The 18,646-nt window shown below is 45.5% G+C and overlaps 2 protein-coding genes and 2 non-coding genes across 10 annotated transcripts in view; 3 read left to right on the top strand and 1 right to left on the bottom strand.

Moving 5' to 3' along the window:
* The first annotated feature begins 5,128 nt into the window (after nt 1-5,128).
* On the top strand, nt 5,129-7,726 carry Rpl27a (ribosomal protein L27a). Its single transcript, XM_041666686.1, has 5 exons — nt 5,129-5,192; nt 5,546-5,609; nt 5,883-5,958; nt 6,465-6,639; nt 7,554-7,726. Exons 1-5 carry the CDS (start codon nt 5,190-5,192, stop codon nt 7,680-7,682), a joined length of 447 nt encoding a protein of 148 aa, XP_041522620.1. The 5' UTR covers nt 5,129-5,189; the 3' UTR covers nt 7,683-7,726.
* Nucleotides 6,101-6,230, top strand: LOC121458181. The gene has a single exon (XR_005975820.1). It is a non-coding gene; the product is annotated as a small nucleolar RNA SNORA3/SNORA45 family (small nucleolar RNA).
* On the top strand, nt 7,218-7,348 carry LOC121458180. Its single transcript, XR_005975819.1, has one exon. It is a non-coding gene; the product is annotated as a small nucleolar RNA SNORA3/SNORA45 family (small nucleolar RNA).
* A 5,283-nt stretch (nt 7,727-13,009) lies between the features above and the next one.
* Nucleotides 13,010-18,646, bottom strand: part of Dennd2b (DENN domain containing 2B) — a 192,526-nt gene continuing 186,889 nt past the window's right edge. For all 7 annotated transcript variants that reach the window (XM_041666229.1, XM_041666228.1, XM_041666233.1 and 4 more), the window contains 6 exons: nt 18,172-18,349; nt 17,898-17,939; nt 16,782-16,893; nt 15,844-16,083; nt 14,190-14,276; nt 13,010-13,755 (listed from right to left, as the gene is read on the bottom strand). In XM_041666229.1, the coding sequence (XP_041522163.1) occupies nt 13,721-13,755; nt 14,190-14,276; nt 15,844-16,083; nt 16,782-16,893; nt 17,898-17,939; nt 18,172-18,349 (694 nt within the window). In that variant the 3' untranslated portion in view covers nt 13,010-13,720. The remainder of the gene's footprint in view (nt 13,756-14,189; nt 14,277-15,843; nt 16,084-16,781; nt 16,894-17,897; nt 17,940-18,171; nt 18,350-18,646) is intronic.

Here is an 18,646-nt window from a genome sequence, read left to right as displayed (position 1 = left end):
CATCCTCTTCACAGTTTACTGCTGTGGACTTGAACGCAGGGTTTCCCCAGCCTGGCTCCCGACAGGCTTGTGGGAGGTATTTGTCAGGCGGGACAATAAGATTTAAAAACAAGCACGGTCCCACACGGGAAAGAGGGGCAACTAGTAATCAATCCGTAATCCTCAAATCGGTTTTTGTTTGGTTTTTGCTTTGTGCTTTAGAAAACACCTGTTAGCCTACAGGTTTCCCACTAAATACTATATATCTAAAACTACTTAAAGGGCAGACCAAAGCTCTGACCAAGAAGTTGAAATGGAATTAGAAACCATACCTACTGCTGGTGCACATTGGTATAGCCCATCTGAAAAAACAGCAACATAAGATAAATCCCAAAATGTTCATATAGGGTACCCTATAACTCAGTAATATCTCTCCTGAGATTTTATTCTAGACAAGTTATTGATCAAAAGGAAAAGTCCATCATACAGAATGTTCAGTGCAGCTTTGTCTCTAGCAAAAAACAGTAAGAACCAAAACACAAAAACAAAATACACAAGCAAATGGCTTAGTGCAGGCTGAAGGCAAACTCCTCTTCAGCTGCTGAAAACCAGCCCGAAGAGCAGAGGTAGAAGCTCAGTGCTTACCTAGAATGCTCAAAGCACCGGGGTCAGCTCCCGACACCATGAGAAATAAGATGAACAAATCCTCGTTATTGGGCAATGATAGGAAAACGTCATGGAATTAAAGAAAGGCAGACTACAGAAGGAATAACACAGGACTAAGGGAGACAATTCAGCGGCTAAGAGCGCGCGCTGTGAAAGTCTGGGGACCGGAGTTTGACTCCCTAGCACCACAGATTAATAAAAGCCATAAATGGCCATGCGCGACTTTAACTCCAGTGTTGGGGGATGAAGATGGGTGAATTCCTGGAGCTCGGTGGTCAGCCAAGTCTAGTCAAAACTTCAAGTTTCAGGTCCAGTAAAAGACCTCATCTCAAGAGAATATGGCAGAGAGGTAGACTCCTCTGATGTCCATGTATGTGGTATTCACACCCACACATGACATACTCCATACACACACAAGGATTAACGCTCCTGTGATCAACTTCTGCAGGCAGCTATGTTTTCATGTAACCGTGACCTGAAAAGTGACATGAAACCTTGTGAGGCAATATGATCCGAGATGTCTATACTTTTTAAGAATTCCTTTTAATGTATTTTCTTATTTCATACACATTTTAAAACGCCCTATAGAGGAAATCTACACTTACAAATTTTTCTCTACTTTTCATATTAAAAAAAGTGACAGACTTTGGCTCTTCTTAGTGTCTCTCTCTCTCTCTTTCTCTCTCTTTCTCTCTCAGGATCTCATGATGGTAGCTTTGACTGGCTCTGAGGGGATCCATGTCTTTGCCTCCCCGATGCTAGGACTAAAGACCTGTGGTGCATGCCAAGCCAGTAGTCTCTTTTTAAAATGACAACAACAACATATCTTTCCAAATGTCCAATCAAAGACAAAACAAGACAAGGTTTGGGGCTGGAGAGATGCCCCACGCTTAAGAGAACTGGCTGCTCTTTCAGAGGACCCAAGTTCATTTCCAGTGCCCTCACTGGGTGGCTCACAACTACCTGGAACTCCAGTTCCAGGGAATCCAATGTCTTCATCTGGTCTCAGCAGATACCTACACACATGTTATACACTCACACAGACAATCATACACACACAGACACACATAAATAAAGATAGATCTAACAGCCGGGCGGTGGTGGTGGTGCACGCCTTTAATCCCCAGCACTCAGGAGGCAGAGGCAGGCGGATCTCTGTGAGTTCAAGGCCAGCCTGGTCTACAGAGCGAGTTCCCCAGGACAGGCACCAAAGCTACAGAGAAACCTTGTCTTGAAACAAACAAACAGAAAAAAAAAGGTGACAGACAATAGGTCTGAAGTGTACATACTTCTAAGAACTGCTGATGTCTGAAATACAAAGCAAAACCAGGAGCCCAGAGATGTGACAGAGAGAAAGGGGCCACCAGGGCACTCTTTCAGATGACAGTGTGCTTGTGCTTGCTCCCAAGACCACATGGAGAGAGGTCTGAGGTTTACCTGCCTCACCAGGTGGCTGCTGCCTGGTGTCAACTCACTTCGCTTCATTTCACAAGTATTTTCTGAGCCCTGACCCTTTGAAGCAGCTCAAATGCCTGCGACGTCATAAGACTCGACGTCATAAGACTATGTTGTCACAAAGGACAATTCTCATGGGTCACATTTGAGGTCATGCCCCATCTGTGGGTGGGGGGCAACCTAAGACCTTAACATCTGGCTGCTATTCAACTTTGCAGATCCAGAACTGAGCCTTTTCTGTCTTGTCAGAGCTGATCGACCAGAAGAAGCTGACTTTGCTGAACAAGCATAGGAGCCATGAGTCATCCAGTTACCTTGCGAGGAAGAAAGGGAGCTGCCTAGAAAAGCCACAGCTGGAAAAATACTGTCTCTACTCTAGAGATCAAGCTATTGCTAAGACTCTTGGGTGAGCACAGAAGCCAACAGCGGGTCCTGGACTCACTCAGGAAAGGGTCTGTTAAGGCAGGTGTCCCGAGGAGAGGATGTAGCTTCCCCAAACATCCTCTATATAGATGTAGCCAGGGGATTAGCAAACTATTAGAAACAGGATATATCTCCAGCCCTTGCCGTGACTTGGCCCTTGATCCAAGGCCATTCAGGTTCACTTGCTGTTCCTTTGCGTTCCTCAGACTCTGCCCCCCTTACCTCCATTGACAGGTCTTTTTCCCAATAGGAGTTCTACGTAATTTGGCTCATCACCTGCACACTTATCAGACAGCAGAAGGTCTTTAAGATCTTGTTCCCTACTCTCAAACCCCTCTCTCTGCTGGTCACAGGTAGTATATGACTAATGCCTGTGAGATGCAGGGGAGATGAAGATCATAATGTCGTGAGGTCAGAAAGGGAGGGGGTCACTGAGGTAAACACTGGGAATCTAGAGAGAGAAAGCTAAGTTTAGGCCCAGGCCCTGTATCTCACCAACTGTATAACTTTGTCTGACAAATCACACAATTCTTTTGTCTCATGCATAAAATGAAACTACCATCCTAAATCCTCAGGCCAATACATTTTGTAAATTTCAAAGCACTCTGAAGATGTTGGGGCTAATACCATTGTGGCCCGGAGTGCTATTGGATGTAGCAGAATATTAAGGTTCAGGGAAAAGCCGGGTAGTGGTGGAGCATGCCTTTAATCCCAGCTCTCAAGGGAAGCAGAGGGAGGCGGATCTCTGTGAGTTCAAGGCCAGCCTGGTCTATAAGAGCTCTTTCCAGGACAAGCTTCAAAGCTACAGAGAAACCTTGTCTCGAAAAACCAAAATAAATAAATTAATAAATAAAAATAAAGAGTTCAGGAAAAGTTGGTCATGCTGGCACATGCTTAAAAATCTCAGAATATGGGAAGTTGAGACTGGAAGATCAAAAGTTTAAGTTTAGGGAAACCATGGCTGGTACCAGAAAACTAGCTACACAGGGCTAGTGAAGACAGGGGTAGTTCTAAACATTTGCCCTTGTACTCACAGATAAGAATAGTCCTCAGCCTTCTTTTGCATCAGGCAAAGAGAGACCGATATAGAAAAAAATCAAAATACAGAGTTGTGGAGTCCAGTCCCACTGGATAATCTATAAAACAGTTCCCACACCTACAGCTCAGGGACCATTGCAGAAGAGGGACAGAGAGCAGAGGCTTTGTTAGGAGAGTGTCTCCCACGAATGGCAGAAGCTACACCCATGAAGTCTCATCAATATGGCTGCCTACACAGGAACTAAATAAGGACAATAGATGCACTATTATAGCCCAAGTGAGTAAGTTATAGACCATCATGCCAATCACGTCTTTTGAGAGTGTAATTCCAAAAGTCAGGAGGCTCAAGCCAGCCTTGGCTACAGAGTAAAACCCTGCCTCAAAAAAACCACAGAGAAACCCTGTCTCAAAAAACAACAACAACAACAACAAAAAAAAACACACACGTAAAGATTAATCTTGAGGAAATGGTGTAACTAAAACCGAACTGCCCAGATTGTAATGGATTAAACATTGAAGAAAAGCTGGGTGATGGTGCATGCCTTTAAACCCAGCATTTGGGAGGCAGAGGCAGGCAGATCTGAGCTCCAGACCAGCCTGGTCTACAGAATAGTTTCAGGATAGCCAGGGCTACATAGTAAAATGCTGTCTGAAAAAGCAAATAAAGCAAAAAAAGCACACACACACACACACAAACCGACAACAACAATAAAAAACACTGAACAAAGAAGCTAGCAAATGGACAAGATTTCCATTGCAAACTCTGGGGAGTTTGGCTGAAGAAAGGAAAAGGGTCCTAACAGAGATAAGGAGGATCTAGGGTATTTTGGCTAGAATATTCTTTGGCGAAACAAGACAAAAAAAAATTAGCACACACAGGGCACTTGGAGCACTTTTGAATTCTTAATAAACATTACTACACACTAGGAACTCATGGATTTAAAGAGAAAAAAAAGCAAACAAACAAAAATGGCCAGTCCTTGAACCTTTAAAGTATTTGGGATCAACTGGGAGACAAATTAACTTGGTAATGAAGAGAGTTACGTGCAAGATTGTGTGGTGATTCAAGGAACCAACAGACAAAACAGGTCCAAGAAGGCCCACACCGGAAATGCTCCCATCAGGAGCACACTGGGCTGGGAACCTCGGGTCCCAGTGAGAGCGTATCTGCCAGGTTCTGAAAAAAATTTAAACGTGGTGTTTATACAAAATATTTACGAAATCTAGATTCCTGAAGCACAGCAGGCTGTTCAAACTTGACAGGACGACCATAAAGATGGGACAAGAGGCAAGGAGAAGGGTAGTGCCCACGCAAGGGAGGGCAGAGGCCGTGAGGCAGCTTCCCAAAGGCCGGGAGTCAGCAAAACACATAACTGGAACAGAGCAGGGTGATCTGAACGCGCCGCCTGCTGCGCCGCTACTAGGATTTGCTCCGAGACGCCGGCGCCCGCGGGAAACCCCGCCCTCCTACACGGAAAGGAAGCGGCTGGCGGCCGCCGGAAGTCGATGTCAGCGCAGCCCCGCCCAAGGCCAGCCTCCTGGCCGGAAATGATGCATTCGTCCCGCCCCTACACTTGCTACCTCGCGATACTTCGCTGGTTCCTCCCTCTTTCCTTTCTGCCACCGCCATGGTAGGTCTTCCTTTCTTGGCCTCCGCGTCTTCGCGGCGGTTCGGAGCTCTCCTTCTCTACATCTCAGCTGCTTGCCCTGATCTTAGTGGGTCTTCATGGCTACGCGTAGCTTGCGGGGCGGGGGATGGCACGCATGGGTCTGGGGCGAGGAGCCTGGGGCCGCGTGTTCCAGCCGGAGTTCGGATCCCTGATACACGCGGGCTTGGGCGTCCGGCCCCGTCGGGTAACTTCAACCTTGCTGAGTGCTCCAGAAGGCAAGTCCTTGATTGTAGGCATATTTCAGGCAGCAGGCGTTGCTCACCCCTGCCTACCCTTTTCGTAGGCCTAACCACTTTGCTGTTTTTCCTGTGTAGCCATCCAGACTGAGGAAGACCCGGAAACTCCGGGGCCACGTGAGCCACGGCCATGGCCGCATCGGTAAGTGTGGGCCTCTTTCGTGGTAGGCCTTTGGGCTGTGTTTTTGGGTGTTTACTGAACAGTTGAACAACTTAGACGCGAGTAGAGAAAAAACTGTTTGTTGCCAGTCGGATTGAACAGCAGTTTCTCCCTATTTAAAGATTCTCTAGTGCAATTTAAGATAATTTTATGTTGGTAGCGGAGTGAAAGTTAAGCACAGCGCTGTGATGTGGAACGTCGAGAAAGTGACCATCTAGAGAAGGCTGATAGCCATGTAGCTTTGCATGTTTGCAGGTAAACACCGCAAGCATCCGGGAGGACGCGGGAACGCTGGAGGCATGCATCATCACAGGATCAACTTCGACAAATAGTGAGTGTTTCTTGGAGGTCGGTTTTTAACTGACAGCGGCGGCTTTGGAGGTAGGGACAGAGAGGGTAACTTAGAACATTCGGAAATCGATTTCTTGACTTAGGTTACTGCTAGCTTTAGCAACTTGATGTGTCAGAACCTGCCCGAGGCTAGAGTCACGCTCAGGTATTGATTGTTGCCTTGGTGTGCTAGAGTCCTCGAAGAATAACTGCTGACCTTATTCACTGGCTGTGGACTTTCTGACACGGTCAGTCACCAGGTTAGTAACATGCATAAGTAAGGAGGTTAGGTTGGCTTTTATCCAGCCATTAGAGGATGGCGTTTAGGGATCCTCTTGAAATGGGTGCTAGTGAGAGAAGCTACTGAAGATCTAGTTCAGTGTATTTCGAGTTTCTGCTGTGTCAAAGTTTACGACGGTGAAAATTAACATTGCACTAAGAAGAGAGAACCTCAAAGATAAGCTTGCAGGGAGGGAGACTCTGAAGGTGCTTGCCTTCTCTTCCCAGTCATCCAGGTTACTTCGGGAAAGTTGGGATGAGGCATTACCACTTAAAGAGGAACCAGAGCTTCTGCCCGACTGTCAACCTGGATAAACTGTGGACACTGGTCAGTGAGCAGACCCGGGTCAACGCTGCCAAGAACAAGACTGGAGTTGCTCCCATCATTGATGTCGTGCGATCGGTGAGTGAATTGGTGTGCTCCTTATCTTTAAGGGAACTTGTAGTTTTATCCTCTATCTCCTCTGGTGCCAAACCTACATATATTTGGCATTGCCGATTAGAGAACCCTCATTTTAGTAGAATTGTTGCAGGTAATTAAATTGGTTCCAACAAGCATTTGTCCCCCTCTCTTTGGTCCTTAAATGTGGAGAGTTCTGAGAACACATTAATTATTTGCTTTCATTTCACTTTTTTTTTGCTTTATGGAAAATTTATTGCAATATTCCAAAAGCACATCACTTTTTTTTTTGCTTTATGGAAAATTTATTGCAATATTCCAAAATTTGCTTTCATTTCAAACAAATATTAGCTATCATTTCAGTAAATAAGCTTTCCTATGTTTATGCTGATTCTAACAGGTTTGGTTTTAACATGGGTACATAATTCTTTCACAGTGTTCATTCAAGGCCCTATATAGAGAAGAGTGCTTTTCCCCCATCACTGCTTAAGTGCAGAGACCCACACCATAGGTGTGTAGCCATAATTCCATTCCCAGCCTATTTAGTGGAGGTACCTGCAGAGCGGGGAGGTATGTGTTTAGCCGAGACTAGAGTCACATCCCGACATGGTGGTTGTCCTGGTGTGCTAGAGTTCTCGAAGAGAATCTGCTGGTCTCGATTCACTGGTAGGGGTGTTCAGTGTCCCTGTTAGTGCCCAGATCAGAAACATGTCCTACCTGAGCTGACCCATGGCAGTGCATGCTTTAATCCCAGCACTATGGATGTGTTGTTGGATCTCTGTGAGGCCATTCCTACATTTGAGTTCCAGACCAGCCAAGGTTACACAGACTGCCTCAAAAAGGAGAACAAGTCCTACCTGCATCCTGGGATGTTTAGTATCTGCTGTAATGTATTAAGAATATTTTTTCTCTTCTAGGGCTACTACAAAGTTCTGGGGAAGGGAAAGCTCCCTAAGCAGCCTGTCATCGTGAAAGCTAAATTTTTCAGCAGAAGAGCTGAAGAGAAGATAAAGGGTGTTGGAGGTGCCTGTGTTCTGGTGGCTTGAAGCCACTCAGGGAGGCCAATTAAATGCTAACACTTTCCAAGCGGTCTGAGTGTAGGTTCTTTGGTTACATTTCTATGCATCCTTGTCAGTATGCGGGACCTGTCTAATAGGTCCTAGAAAAATGTCAGGTGTGGATTTCAGTCAGTGTGGCCATCTCAAAGCGTGCGCCTGTGTGTGTGTATGCGTGTGTACTCGAGTGGCTTAGATTGCAGCAATCATACATTCATTATGTCCCTATGTATATATAGTACATGGGTCTTGCTAGTCAAGAAACTGACAAACACCATTACTTTTAGCTGAAAATGCATCGTAAAGAAAAATTCTAACAACCTGGCAACGCATGCCTTATAAATCCTAGCACTCTGGAAGCAGGGGTAGGTGGGTCTTGGATTTGAGGCCAGCCTGCTTTGTGCAGTATTATGGCCACATAATGAGATGGTTTGATTCAAAAACTAAAGTATTTTGGACCAGGAGTCAGGTTGGGTTAGTTTTCAGAAAATGTGAAATTCTGCTATCTAGATTCCTACCAAAAAGTTTCCTATAGTGGCTCATTACTGGGCTACTAGGCTTGGAGCGGGGCCAGGAAAAGAGGGTGGGCAGGAAGAGTGAGTTTGGTCTCAGATGAAATGGTATGGAACTGATTACTGATTTGGGAGTGGTGCTGACAGTGAAGTGGAAACTGATCGCTGGGGCTCTGTTACCGACTGTCATCTAACGACCTGCAAGAATGAAATTCTTTTAGTTTTTAGTGCCTGTGGTTCCCTGCTTTTACTTAGCGTGCACCCAATTGCTAAAGGGGCTAAAAGCTGGTAATTAAGTCAAAATGAATGCAATTTCAACATTGACGTTTTAAACATTTATACTACATAGTTTAGTGTTCAGACAGAACAACCTGTACTAAGCATGAAGTTGTATGGTCTGTTGTTATGAAATGGTGAGCAGACATAAATGGCAGAAAACATTGACTAATGTTAAGAATTTAGCACAGCCTGAGCTTTCCAGCTTGTTGGCATACCTCTGACAACAGTTGGGAATTGGCGCTGCTGTCCATAATCTCTGCATAGGCTGCAGCTCATTGTCGTGTCTCTACCTAATGCTGGGGTCTGAGTCAGGCCTTCCTTTATGGGAAAGGTTTGCAGTATAGTTGGTAGAAGGCTATCAGAGCTGGACAAATTTTAAAGTACATGTACTTTCCTATTGAAAAGTCTAAGCCATCTGGGCTTGGGATGTGCTCCTTCCACAGAGGCAAGATCCAGAACTCATCCTTGTCTGCCAATCCCTTAGGATAATAGCTTTTGTTAAGGGTGCTTGGTCTTAAAACTTGTTTATACCTGTGAAACTTTTGAAATGTTAAACTAACCAAAGGATTCTCTTAGTTCACAAGAAGTTCATTTTTAAGTTTTTGAGTACAAAACCCACTATGTCTGACAAAATTGCAGTATTCTATGTCACCCCTAGTACTGACTGGACACAGTGATGTGTATGATGGGTATGCCTGTGTGCAGGTGGGAATCAGGACAATTTTGTAGTCTTGTACATGAGTTCCTAGAATTGAACTTGTTAGGATTGCATAGCAAGAGCTTTTACGTAAAACTGCTGGCCAATGATCTTTTCTTCAAGTCACACTAGTTGTGAAAGTCACTTGAGGACACAAAGTACGTGAAAGGATACTTTTTTTCCATCAAAAATTTGGCAGCTGTGATAATTCTGCCCCAAAATTCCATAGATCATTGTGGAACAAAATTTGAATGCTGTTTTCTAAAGTTCTCCAAAAAGCAACAGGGTAGCTTCAAAATTAAAGAGGTAAACAGTAGGTAAGACAAGAACAAGATAGATTTGTTATATGTATAGTGGTGTGCCTGCAGGCCAGAAGAGGGCAGCAGATCTCATAGATGGTTGTGAGCCACCATGTGGTTGCTGGGAATTTGAAAGGAGCAGCCAATGCTCTCAACTGCTAAGCCATTTTTCCAACCCCACACAATAAATCTTAAAAGCCATGAAGGTCTTCAAAAACTGACCTGGTTGGTGGCTTGAGCTCCCTGACCTGGCTTCCCACAGGTTCTTAGTTTGAAAATATACTGAGAGCTGCTCTGAAACATTGTATCCTTAGCAGTGAGGGGGAATAAGCTTTGGTAGAATAAGGGATGCTATAGAAGTGTCATCTGGTGGTGGTGGTGCACTCAGTCCCAGCACCTGGGAGGCAGAAACAGGTGGCTCTGAGTTCAAGGCCAGCCTGGTCTACAAGAGCTAGTTGCAGGACAGACTGCAAAACTAGAGAAACTTGAAAAAAAAAAGTGAAGATCATAAGACAAGAACTTTTGAAGTATTACAAGGGAGAGAACAGGTAAAACTAGAGTATTTCTGACTGCAATGGGCCAAACCCTACCTTTTTCCCCTTTCATGTAAGGTTCCTCTGGTAGGAATCCTAAGAATGCAAGGATCTAACTTGAACAGGCTGAGGATCGTACCTAGCTATCACTCTAAGTTAGACTTTGACCTGTTATACATATTTTGATCTCATTCTGACCCTCCCCAAGACTGCTGATAAAATTTGCTTTGAAGCTGGGCGGTGGTGGCGCATGCCTTTAATCCCAGCACTCGGGAGGCAGAGGCAGGCGGATCTCTGTGAGTTCGAGACCAGCCTGGTCTACAAGAGCTAGTTCCAGGACAGGCACCAAAGCTACAGAGAAACCCTGTCTCAAAAAACCAAAAAAAAAAAAAAAATTTTGCTTTGAATCCAAGGGCGGAGGTAGCTACAAGCTGACCAAAATTAGCCATAGAAGTTTTTGAGCGGACAGTACAGCAGGGCTTCGAGAGGGTCTCTTGTCCTTTTGGATGGAAGAACCATAGGGGTGTGGTCACTGATCGCTTCACCACTGCTCAGATCATTCAGATTCTTACCCCATACCTCATTCCCCAACTTCTGTTAAAGAACAATTAAGATAAATGCCTCATTGATCCTCAAAAAACAGCAGAATGCTACAAGTAACAATGGTGAGACAACTGCATTTTAGAAGCTGACATACATTGCAGGAGACAGACAACCAAGGGCATCTTCCCAAAGCCCAGTTTTGATCTTCAGATGGTCTCCTGTAGCTCAGACTAGCCTATAATCCATTATGCACCCAAGAATTCATCTCAGGTGTATGTCAGTGTGCCTGGCTAGCCAAGAGCCTTAGTGCAATAAAGACAGGTGTACATGGTGGTGGCGTGTGGTTATGATTAAGGGTTTTGAAATGAACAAGTTCCTTCATGAAAAAAAGTCAGGTGTGATGGTAGAATTCATCTCAGGTGTATGTCAGTGTGCCTGGCTAGCCAAGAGCCTTAATGCAATAAAGACAGGTGTACATGGTGGTGGCGTGTGGTTATGATTAAGGGTTTTGAAATGAACAAGTTCCTTCATGAAAAAAAGTCAGGTGTGATGGTAGGTAAATGCTTGTAATCCCAGCACTGGGGAGGTAGAGACAAGGAGGATTCATTGTGCTCACTGATCCGCCAGCCTTGAGGAATCAGCAGGCTTCAGGTTCAGTGACACTTGTTCATTTCAAAACCCTTAATGACATCTATTCAGTAGGATCTGTGACATAGTATTTATGTAACCAAATTTCACGGTAATTCTATGTACAGGTGTTAGGCATGTGGCTTGTTATAAACTGTATTACATTTATATAGGTCATGTTAGCTATGAGTTTTGTGTTGTGATAGTAATGGTGCTGTTAAGAGCTGGGCAGTGGTAGCAAGTTCGAGACCAGCCTGGTCTATAGAGCAATTTCCAGGACAATCGGGACTAGTACAGAGAAACTTGTTGGAGGGGGTACTGAAGGAGGATTTGACCTGATAGATCTGATAGGATTGAGAATCCTTGATTGTGTGAAAGCAGAACCTGGAAAGCCTTCAATTTTCCACCAGCCCCACACACCAGGCATGCTGCAATGTAGGGGTTTCTGAATTAAGGTGAATGCCAGGCACTGGTGGTGCACGCCTTAAATTCCAGCAGTTGGGAGGTAGAGGCAGGCGGCGGTTCTCTGAGTTCAGGACAGGCTCCAAAGCCCAAGAGAAAACCTGTCTCGAAAAACAGAAAAATTAAGATGAGTTACTTCAGCTCTAAGTTACGCTTTGCCAACATGTATGTCTGGATCCTCTGGAGTTAGAAGTCCTTGTGAGCCACCGTGTGGGTACTGGGAATTGAACCAGAATCCTCTGAAGAAAGAACAGCCAGTGCTCTTACCTACTGAGTCATTGCTCCAGCATCAGAATGCACTATATTTTAAAATAGATAAAAGCTTCAAAACTTAGGAAAAGTTTACACTTCCAGTTTGCAGTCTGGTTCTATATGTCTGGAGGTTCTTTGGGCACACATCAAAGGAGGAGGAAATAAGAGGACAGGCAGACAAAGCAAAAGCACCTTTGGGGAACTGGGTGTTTTTCCTAAGGAATTTACTCGGTCAGAAATCTCAGTCTGAGCTAACTGCTGAGAGCTGGAGGTGACTGCACCCAACTCGGAATTTTCTTGTTATATGCTCTTGGCCTCATTTGGAAACCCACAATCCTTCCCCTTTTTTCTTGACATAAAGCCAACTAGGAGGCTTTTCCACAAGATTATTTTGCCTTCCCAGAAGACAAGCCCTCTACATATTTTCTAAAGCAAGTAGCAGGCATATCCATGGACAGGTTGGGGCCTTGCATAGGCATCAGTGAAAAAGGGGTTGAGGATGGGAAGAAACCCAGGATGGGATTATCTAGTAGTTTAAATGGGTTAGGATGTGAGGACAGGAAATGTTACAGTCACATCCTCCCAAGCCCAGTATTCCTTACCTCAGGAGTTTCCAAGGTCTACTCTGCAAAAGCCTTGATGGGTAGGAAACCTAAGCTAAGCTGCTGTTTCCCATCTTCTTCCCTAGAATGTAGCTGAACTTTCTGTGTGCATACTTAGGATTCTAATGGGAGAAACTTCAGTGACATGGAGGAGTCATTGGCAGTGGGTGAGGGCTGAGTCAGCTTAGTGTTTAACAGTACTTGGGCTGCAGTCCACTGAAGTCAGGCTACCTAATAATGTCACTTAGTTTTGATACTTGCGGGCAAAGAGCACTCTTTCCATAATTGGAAACACCCAAGTGAGCAGTGGGCTGCCAGAGAAGGAAGCTGAAGGAGGACAGTGACAGGTGTCTTCTACTTTGAGAACTCGTGTTCAGGGACGGCCAGCAGCCCACGTGAAATTAACCCCTTTACTAACTGCCCAGCTACCTGAAGGACACTGTTTGATCCAGATTTACCTGTGTTTGGAGATAACTAGATAATGAAACCAGAGAACACATGGGACTCTTAGGCACACATGAACGCACAGTTTATTGAGAACATCTGTGGACGACGGAAGGAGGAATGCCCTGTACCGCATCATGGCCACCACTGACTGGAAGCTGCGCTCCAATGACTCATGGACCATGTCAGAGGGTGGAAGGAACAAGAGTACCAGGCCCAAGTACCTGGCTCTACGTTGCAAGTAGGGGCAGAGTGGTTCTTGCCTTTCAGAAACAGAGGCTTGGGGGGATAGGGAACTACTAAGAAGAAAAAAAAAATAGAAACTCTGGAATTTAAAAACAACAAAAACAGTCTTCTTGTTCATAATTAAGACAGCACCTGCTCTCCAGGGCCTGAGACTGGCAGCAGGGATCTCAGGCAGGCAGGCCAGAAGCCTTCAGGAAACATCAGTGGTTTGGCTGAGACAGTCAGCTGCACATAATTGGTCAGTCACCAGCACCCAGCAAGACTCCATCCATGCTCAGGCAAGGCAGGAAAGCACCCGGCCCTTTGGGAATATACAAATATTTACCAGCTTCTCTTTGCTTGTTACAAAGACAGTTATGAAAGCTTACAGCAGATTATTTACAAACAGTATCCTGGATATGGTGAAGGCAGAGATGGACTGGCTTGGAGGTGGGGTCTGTAGGGACAAAGTGGCCACAACAGCCTACAGGGTCCCATACTAGGTCCTCTCCCCAGGCTCTGCAAACACTAGACTCTGCAATGGGAAAGGTATTTTAATTCTTCTTGTGGAGGAACTTCATCTTGTTGCCTGTGGGCCAGAGAGGGCAAAGGTGAGGATGTTTCATGGTACCCTTCCAACCTCCATGCTTTTTACCTTGCCTCCCTCTCCTTGCAGAAGAACTACTTAGACAGACTAGGGTGACGCTCTGTAAGGTAGGGAACACACTACTCAGGACACTTGAAATCAGTCACTGTGACTTTGAGCAAAACCTGCATCTCTGGCTTTGGTTTCCTTTTAAAAAGATATGCTATGGTCCTGATATCACACTGAGCTCTCTGAAGGACTGGGGCTTTGCAGAACTGTCACTCTGACATTACAAGAACAAATATGACTACCACTCATGGCTCATGTGAATAAAAAGAAGGAATATACTAAAAAAACTGACTTAACGGGTGCACAGATTTACCATATTTTAGGGGACAGCTCCCCCTGACCATCTCCATCAGTAACAAGTAACTTACCCAAACCACGGAGAAACTTGTTCATCCCGCTCTGCTCAGTGTCGGGGAGCTCTTCTAGATACTGTTCCACCCGCTGCTCAAAGAGGCCTGAGACAGATGAACAGCAGATAGAGGGAAAGAAAGAACAATGGAGACATGAATGTATGATGAACCATGCAGTGCAGGTGCAAAGGGAAAAGGCAAACATCTAGTCTAATAGTTGGGAGCATTGTATGCAAACCCTGACTGGGTCATTACAGTGACTACTAGTGACACATCTCACAGGTGTTCACTGCTGGGAGCAAGACTTCACAGCCTGACTCCCACTGCTGCCCATGCCTGATATGCACTGTAGTGAGGCTGCTCTGTGCTTCAGGATGTCCCTGTGTGGAGACCTCTGCCTTCGTTTAGGTTGATCCACCATGCTATTCCAAAAGGCTTTTGTTCAGCTAAATGGTTAACAGGAGTGTGTGTGAGGGGAACAACAACTTAGATATAAAACTCTTGATGATGTAAAGAAGACCCCGTGTGCCGGTATGATATGCACAGGCAGGGTAACTAGTAAATGGAACCATCAGCAATCCAAGGCAAATGGCCCAGTCTTTGCCAAGGGACTTCCCAACTCCTGGGTCCTCAGAAGCCCCCAGACTGCTCAGTCTGGTCCCTTTCCAGGAATAAATATGTGAAGACAGGATGGGCCACCAATGCCTGCTACTCTCAACTGGAGATGCGCTCCCACCTGGGTATGTCTTGTGCTGTGTTTTGTTTGCCTTTTTGTTATTGTTTTGTTTTTATTGTCTTCTTTGAGACAGGGACTTACTATGTAGATCTTGGCTGACCTCCAACTCACAGAAATCTGCCTCTACCTCTAAAGTGCTGGGATTAAACACCTGTGCCAATGCCTGCCCTTTTTTTTTTTCTTTTGAGATGCTGCCAGCCCACACTGGCCCTAAACTCAACTCATAGCTGAAGAGGACCTTGAATTCTTGCCTCCACCTCCCAAGTACTAGGATTCCAGACATGGCTACCACATGTTTTGTGAAAGGTTTACTGGGACAAAAAGTACAGAGCTCCAAGTCATTGTAGTATTGCACATCTGTAACCCCCAAATAGGAGAGCCTGAGAAGAAAGATTCCCTAGGGTTCAAGGCCAACCAGGTTATAGCTAGGGTCCTTTCTCAAAAACAACAACAATAACAACAAAAGAGACAGCGGTGGAGCACTTTTAATCCCAGCACTCACGAGGCAGAGGAAGTCATATCTGAGTTCAATGCCAGCCTGGTCTACAAAATGAGTTCCAGGACAGCCAGAGCTATACAGAGAAACCCTGTCTCAAAAAAACCAAATAAATAAATAAAAAGGGGTTGGAGAGATGGCTCAGAGACTAAGAGCACTGACTGTTCTTCCAGAGGTCCTGAGTTCAATCCCCAGCAACCACATGGTGGTTCACAACCATCTGTAACGAGATGTGGTGCCCTCTTCTGGCAGAACACTGTATACTTAAAAAATAAATAAAATCTTTAAAATAAATAAACAAATAAATAGAACTAATGTACAAGTTTCTATCAGAAGAAAAGGGCAGTCAAGAGGTCTGGCCCTGGATGCCCTGCAAGGCCTAGTTATATTGAATTCTGAAACAGGCCTACAGCATCCCATCCCAGTCCCTATGGCCTTACCCTTTGCCCGGCACTTTCTTAGCTCCCTATCTTGGATGAAGCCAGCAAACATCTGAGACTCCATAAAAACCTCAAGAAAACGGCGGATGCTTTTGGAGGCCACAGACTTGCGGAAGGCCTCTCGCTGGAAGGCCCTTTCCCCCTTCTCACTGTGTGTCAGGAAGAGGGAATAGTGCCCCACAGTCTCCACAAAGAACCGGATAAACACTTCCGACACCAGTCCATTGAGGGTATTACATTCTAGAAAAGAAAAGAAAAATCACTGATATTTAGTTCAAGAGCCTAAAAGACCATCTCTGATTTCCTTTAGTCTCTTCCCAACAAACTTCTAGAGAACACACACACTGTCCTTGGACCATCTTTGTGCTCAAGGGCTGTTGTTACCTCATGGGCTCATGAGTTCCTGAAGGTTAGAAACTGCTCTAAACATAGAAGTTTACAAATACAGGGACTGGAGAGATGGCTCAGAGGTTAATAACACTGTTTTGCTCTTCCAGAGGTCCTGAGTTCAATTCCCAGCAACCACATGATGGCTCACAACCATCTATAATGAGATCTGGTGCCCTCTTATGGCCTGCAGGCATACATGCAGGCAGAACACTGTATAAATAATAAATAAATAATCTTTAAAAAAAAAAGAAGTTGACAAACACTTCCTGGAAACTGGAGACCAAATCACTACCTTTTCCACATCTCTCACAAATGAGGAAGGTCCTACACCGCCTGCAATGGCTTGAAACAAGGCCTAAGAAAACTGATTCATTTCCTGTCAGCAAGAAGTCTGTAGTGTCATGTCTTGGGGCAGAAAAGGCACTAGGCCTAATTAGAGGGACCTAGTTCTTACACCTAAGCTTCATCGGCCAGAAAGAAGCCAGTGCATAGTATAGGGTCCCAGGCCTGTGAAGCCCAGACTCAGAACAGAAGGGTTCTGCCTTCACCATCATCGGAGTCACTGTCAGAATCCTGGGAGATCAGTTCGTTCTTCCTCTCCAGAGCCTGCTCCAGAGCGGCTTGTAACTTCCTAGGTAACAATGTGTCTTCGTCATCCATCTGCAGAAGGAAGACAGCAAGGATAACCACAGCTCACACTGATGAGCACTGACTGTGTGTTAGGTCCTGATCCAAAGCTCAGAAAGGTAACCTCACTTCTAGTAGAACTGACATTATTGTCCTCTCCATTTTATGATGAGGGCACTGAAGCATAGAAATCTTCACACAGTTTAAAGAGCAGCCAATGCACTGCACACTGTAGTTTGGACCAACCACAAATTCCTACTCCATCTCCCTGATTCTTCTACTCTGCCCCAGGTGGGAAGTAGAGTGAACTTGGAGCAGGAATTGGCCTAGCCTGTCTCCCAGGTCTGAGCCTGGGCTCCCTACTCTATATTCTGGTGAAGTGGCTATATCTTGGTGCTTTACACTCGGTAGTCCTAAGCTCTGTCCGTCCAGTGTAGTAAACTGTTCCCAGAGGGGACATGGTAGGTTATGTTCCTTGGTGGAGAGCAAAGAAGATTCCATGACTAACAAAGGCTTTTTGCAGCAGACAATGACTGTAAACCTTTATATTACAAAGCCCACTTCTGTAGTGTTTATACTCCCCAGAATATCTCTAGAGATGTTATCTGATAAAAGCACTGACTCAGAGAAATTTGGAGACCTGTTTTCTATTTCTAGATCATGTGCTCAAACACACAGACCCTATCTCAAAAGAAAATAAAAGTTCACATGACCCACAAAACCTACAAGTTGAGTCTTTGAACTTTCAGGTCCTATTCTTTGCACATTGCTATCCAGAAAAGCTGGGTGTGGTGATATATGCCTGTAATCCTAGCACTCACGAGGAGAACCATCACCAATTCCAGAACAGTCAGAGTTGCATAGTGAAAAACCAACAAAAACTAGAAAGACAGATCCCACTGAGGTTAAGTCTCCACCCCGTCTATTCTGTAAGCTTGAAATCAGAGCTCAAAAAGCAGGTTGGTGCCTGAGTGTTTAGTACCTGTGTGCCTGCCTGCACTAGGGAAGATCCAAGTTCTGCAGTGTGCTGCTCTTACCTGTCGGATGAATCGGTCAGATCCCAGATTCACCATCAGTGCCTGAGAAAGAGTCAGAGGTAGTGGATCAGGGACTGGGTCTTGTAATGCCCTCTGTCAGGCCTCCAGACTCCCAGGTTCCCAGAGACAGATGGCAGCAAAGAAGCAGCCAGAGATAAACCTCCCAGAAGAAAGGACAGAAGCTGTCTGAAGACCAGAGGCCTGAGGTAAGTAGATCCCAACAGCCCTTTTCTTTTCCTCCCCCAGCCCCCAGCTGGCTCCCCAGGTGGCCTACCTCTTCCACTGGAAGCTCCTTTAGTTTGGGAAGGGAGCTGGAGAGCAGGCCAACCAGGAAAGGGGTGGGACAGCAGACAATGTCAATCATGGAGGCTGGGAGGACAGGAATGAAGGTGTGCTGCCAGGAGAAGGGGTAGAGCAAGGCCACCACCGCGTGAGAGCAGCTGGACAGGGTACTGATGGACAGACAGAGAGACAGGGCACCTGAGCCCAGGCCTGAACCTAAGCCCAGGGCCAACACCTTTAGGAAAGGATAGTTAGAAACTAGGGGTTCAGGACATCCTTTGATGTGCTGCACTTTTGGGGACTCAACCAAGAAACAGGCCTGAAGGCATGTGAGCAGCACACATGAACATACAAAGGATTTTGCAGGCGTGTGTGTTTGTGTCTTACACACACATGCATGCACACTCACTCCTGATGTATAGACAGGACTGAACTAGTAGGAGTGTCAGGCTAGGAAGAACAAAGGG

This window comes from Microtus oregoni, unplaced genomic scaffold (assembly GCF_018167655.1).
Source record: "Microtus oregoni isolate MIOR12 unplaced genomic scaffold, Mior012 000016F_ref0000370, whole genome shotgun sequence".
Taxonomy (NCBI): domain Eukaryota; kingdom Metazoa; phylum Chordata; class Mammalia; order Rodentia; family Cricetidae; genus Microtus; species Microtus oregoni.
This window is presented reverse-complemented; position numbering and strand designations above follow the sequence as displayed.

Excerpts from the sequence above, each read along its gene's own strand:
- Rpl27a (XM_041666686.1), top strand. Across the intron at positions 5,959-6,464 it reads AGGATCAACTTCGACAAATA|TCATCCAGGTTACTTCGGGA; the intron begins GTGAGTGTTTCT and ends TTCTCTTCCCAG. Across the intron at positions 6,640-7,553 it reads TCATTGATGTCGTGCGATCG|GGCTACTACAAAGTTCTGGG; the intron begins GTGAGTGAATTG and ends TTTCTCTTCTAG.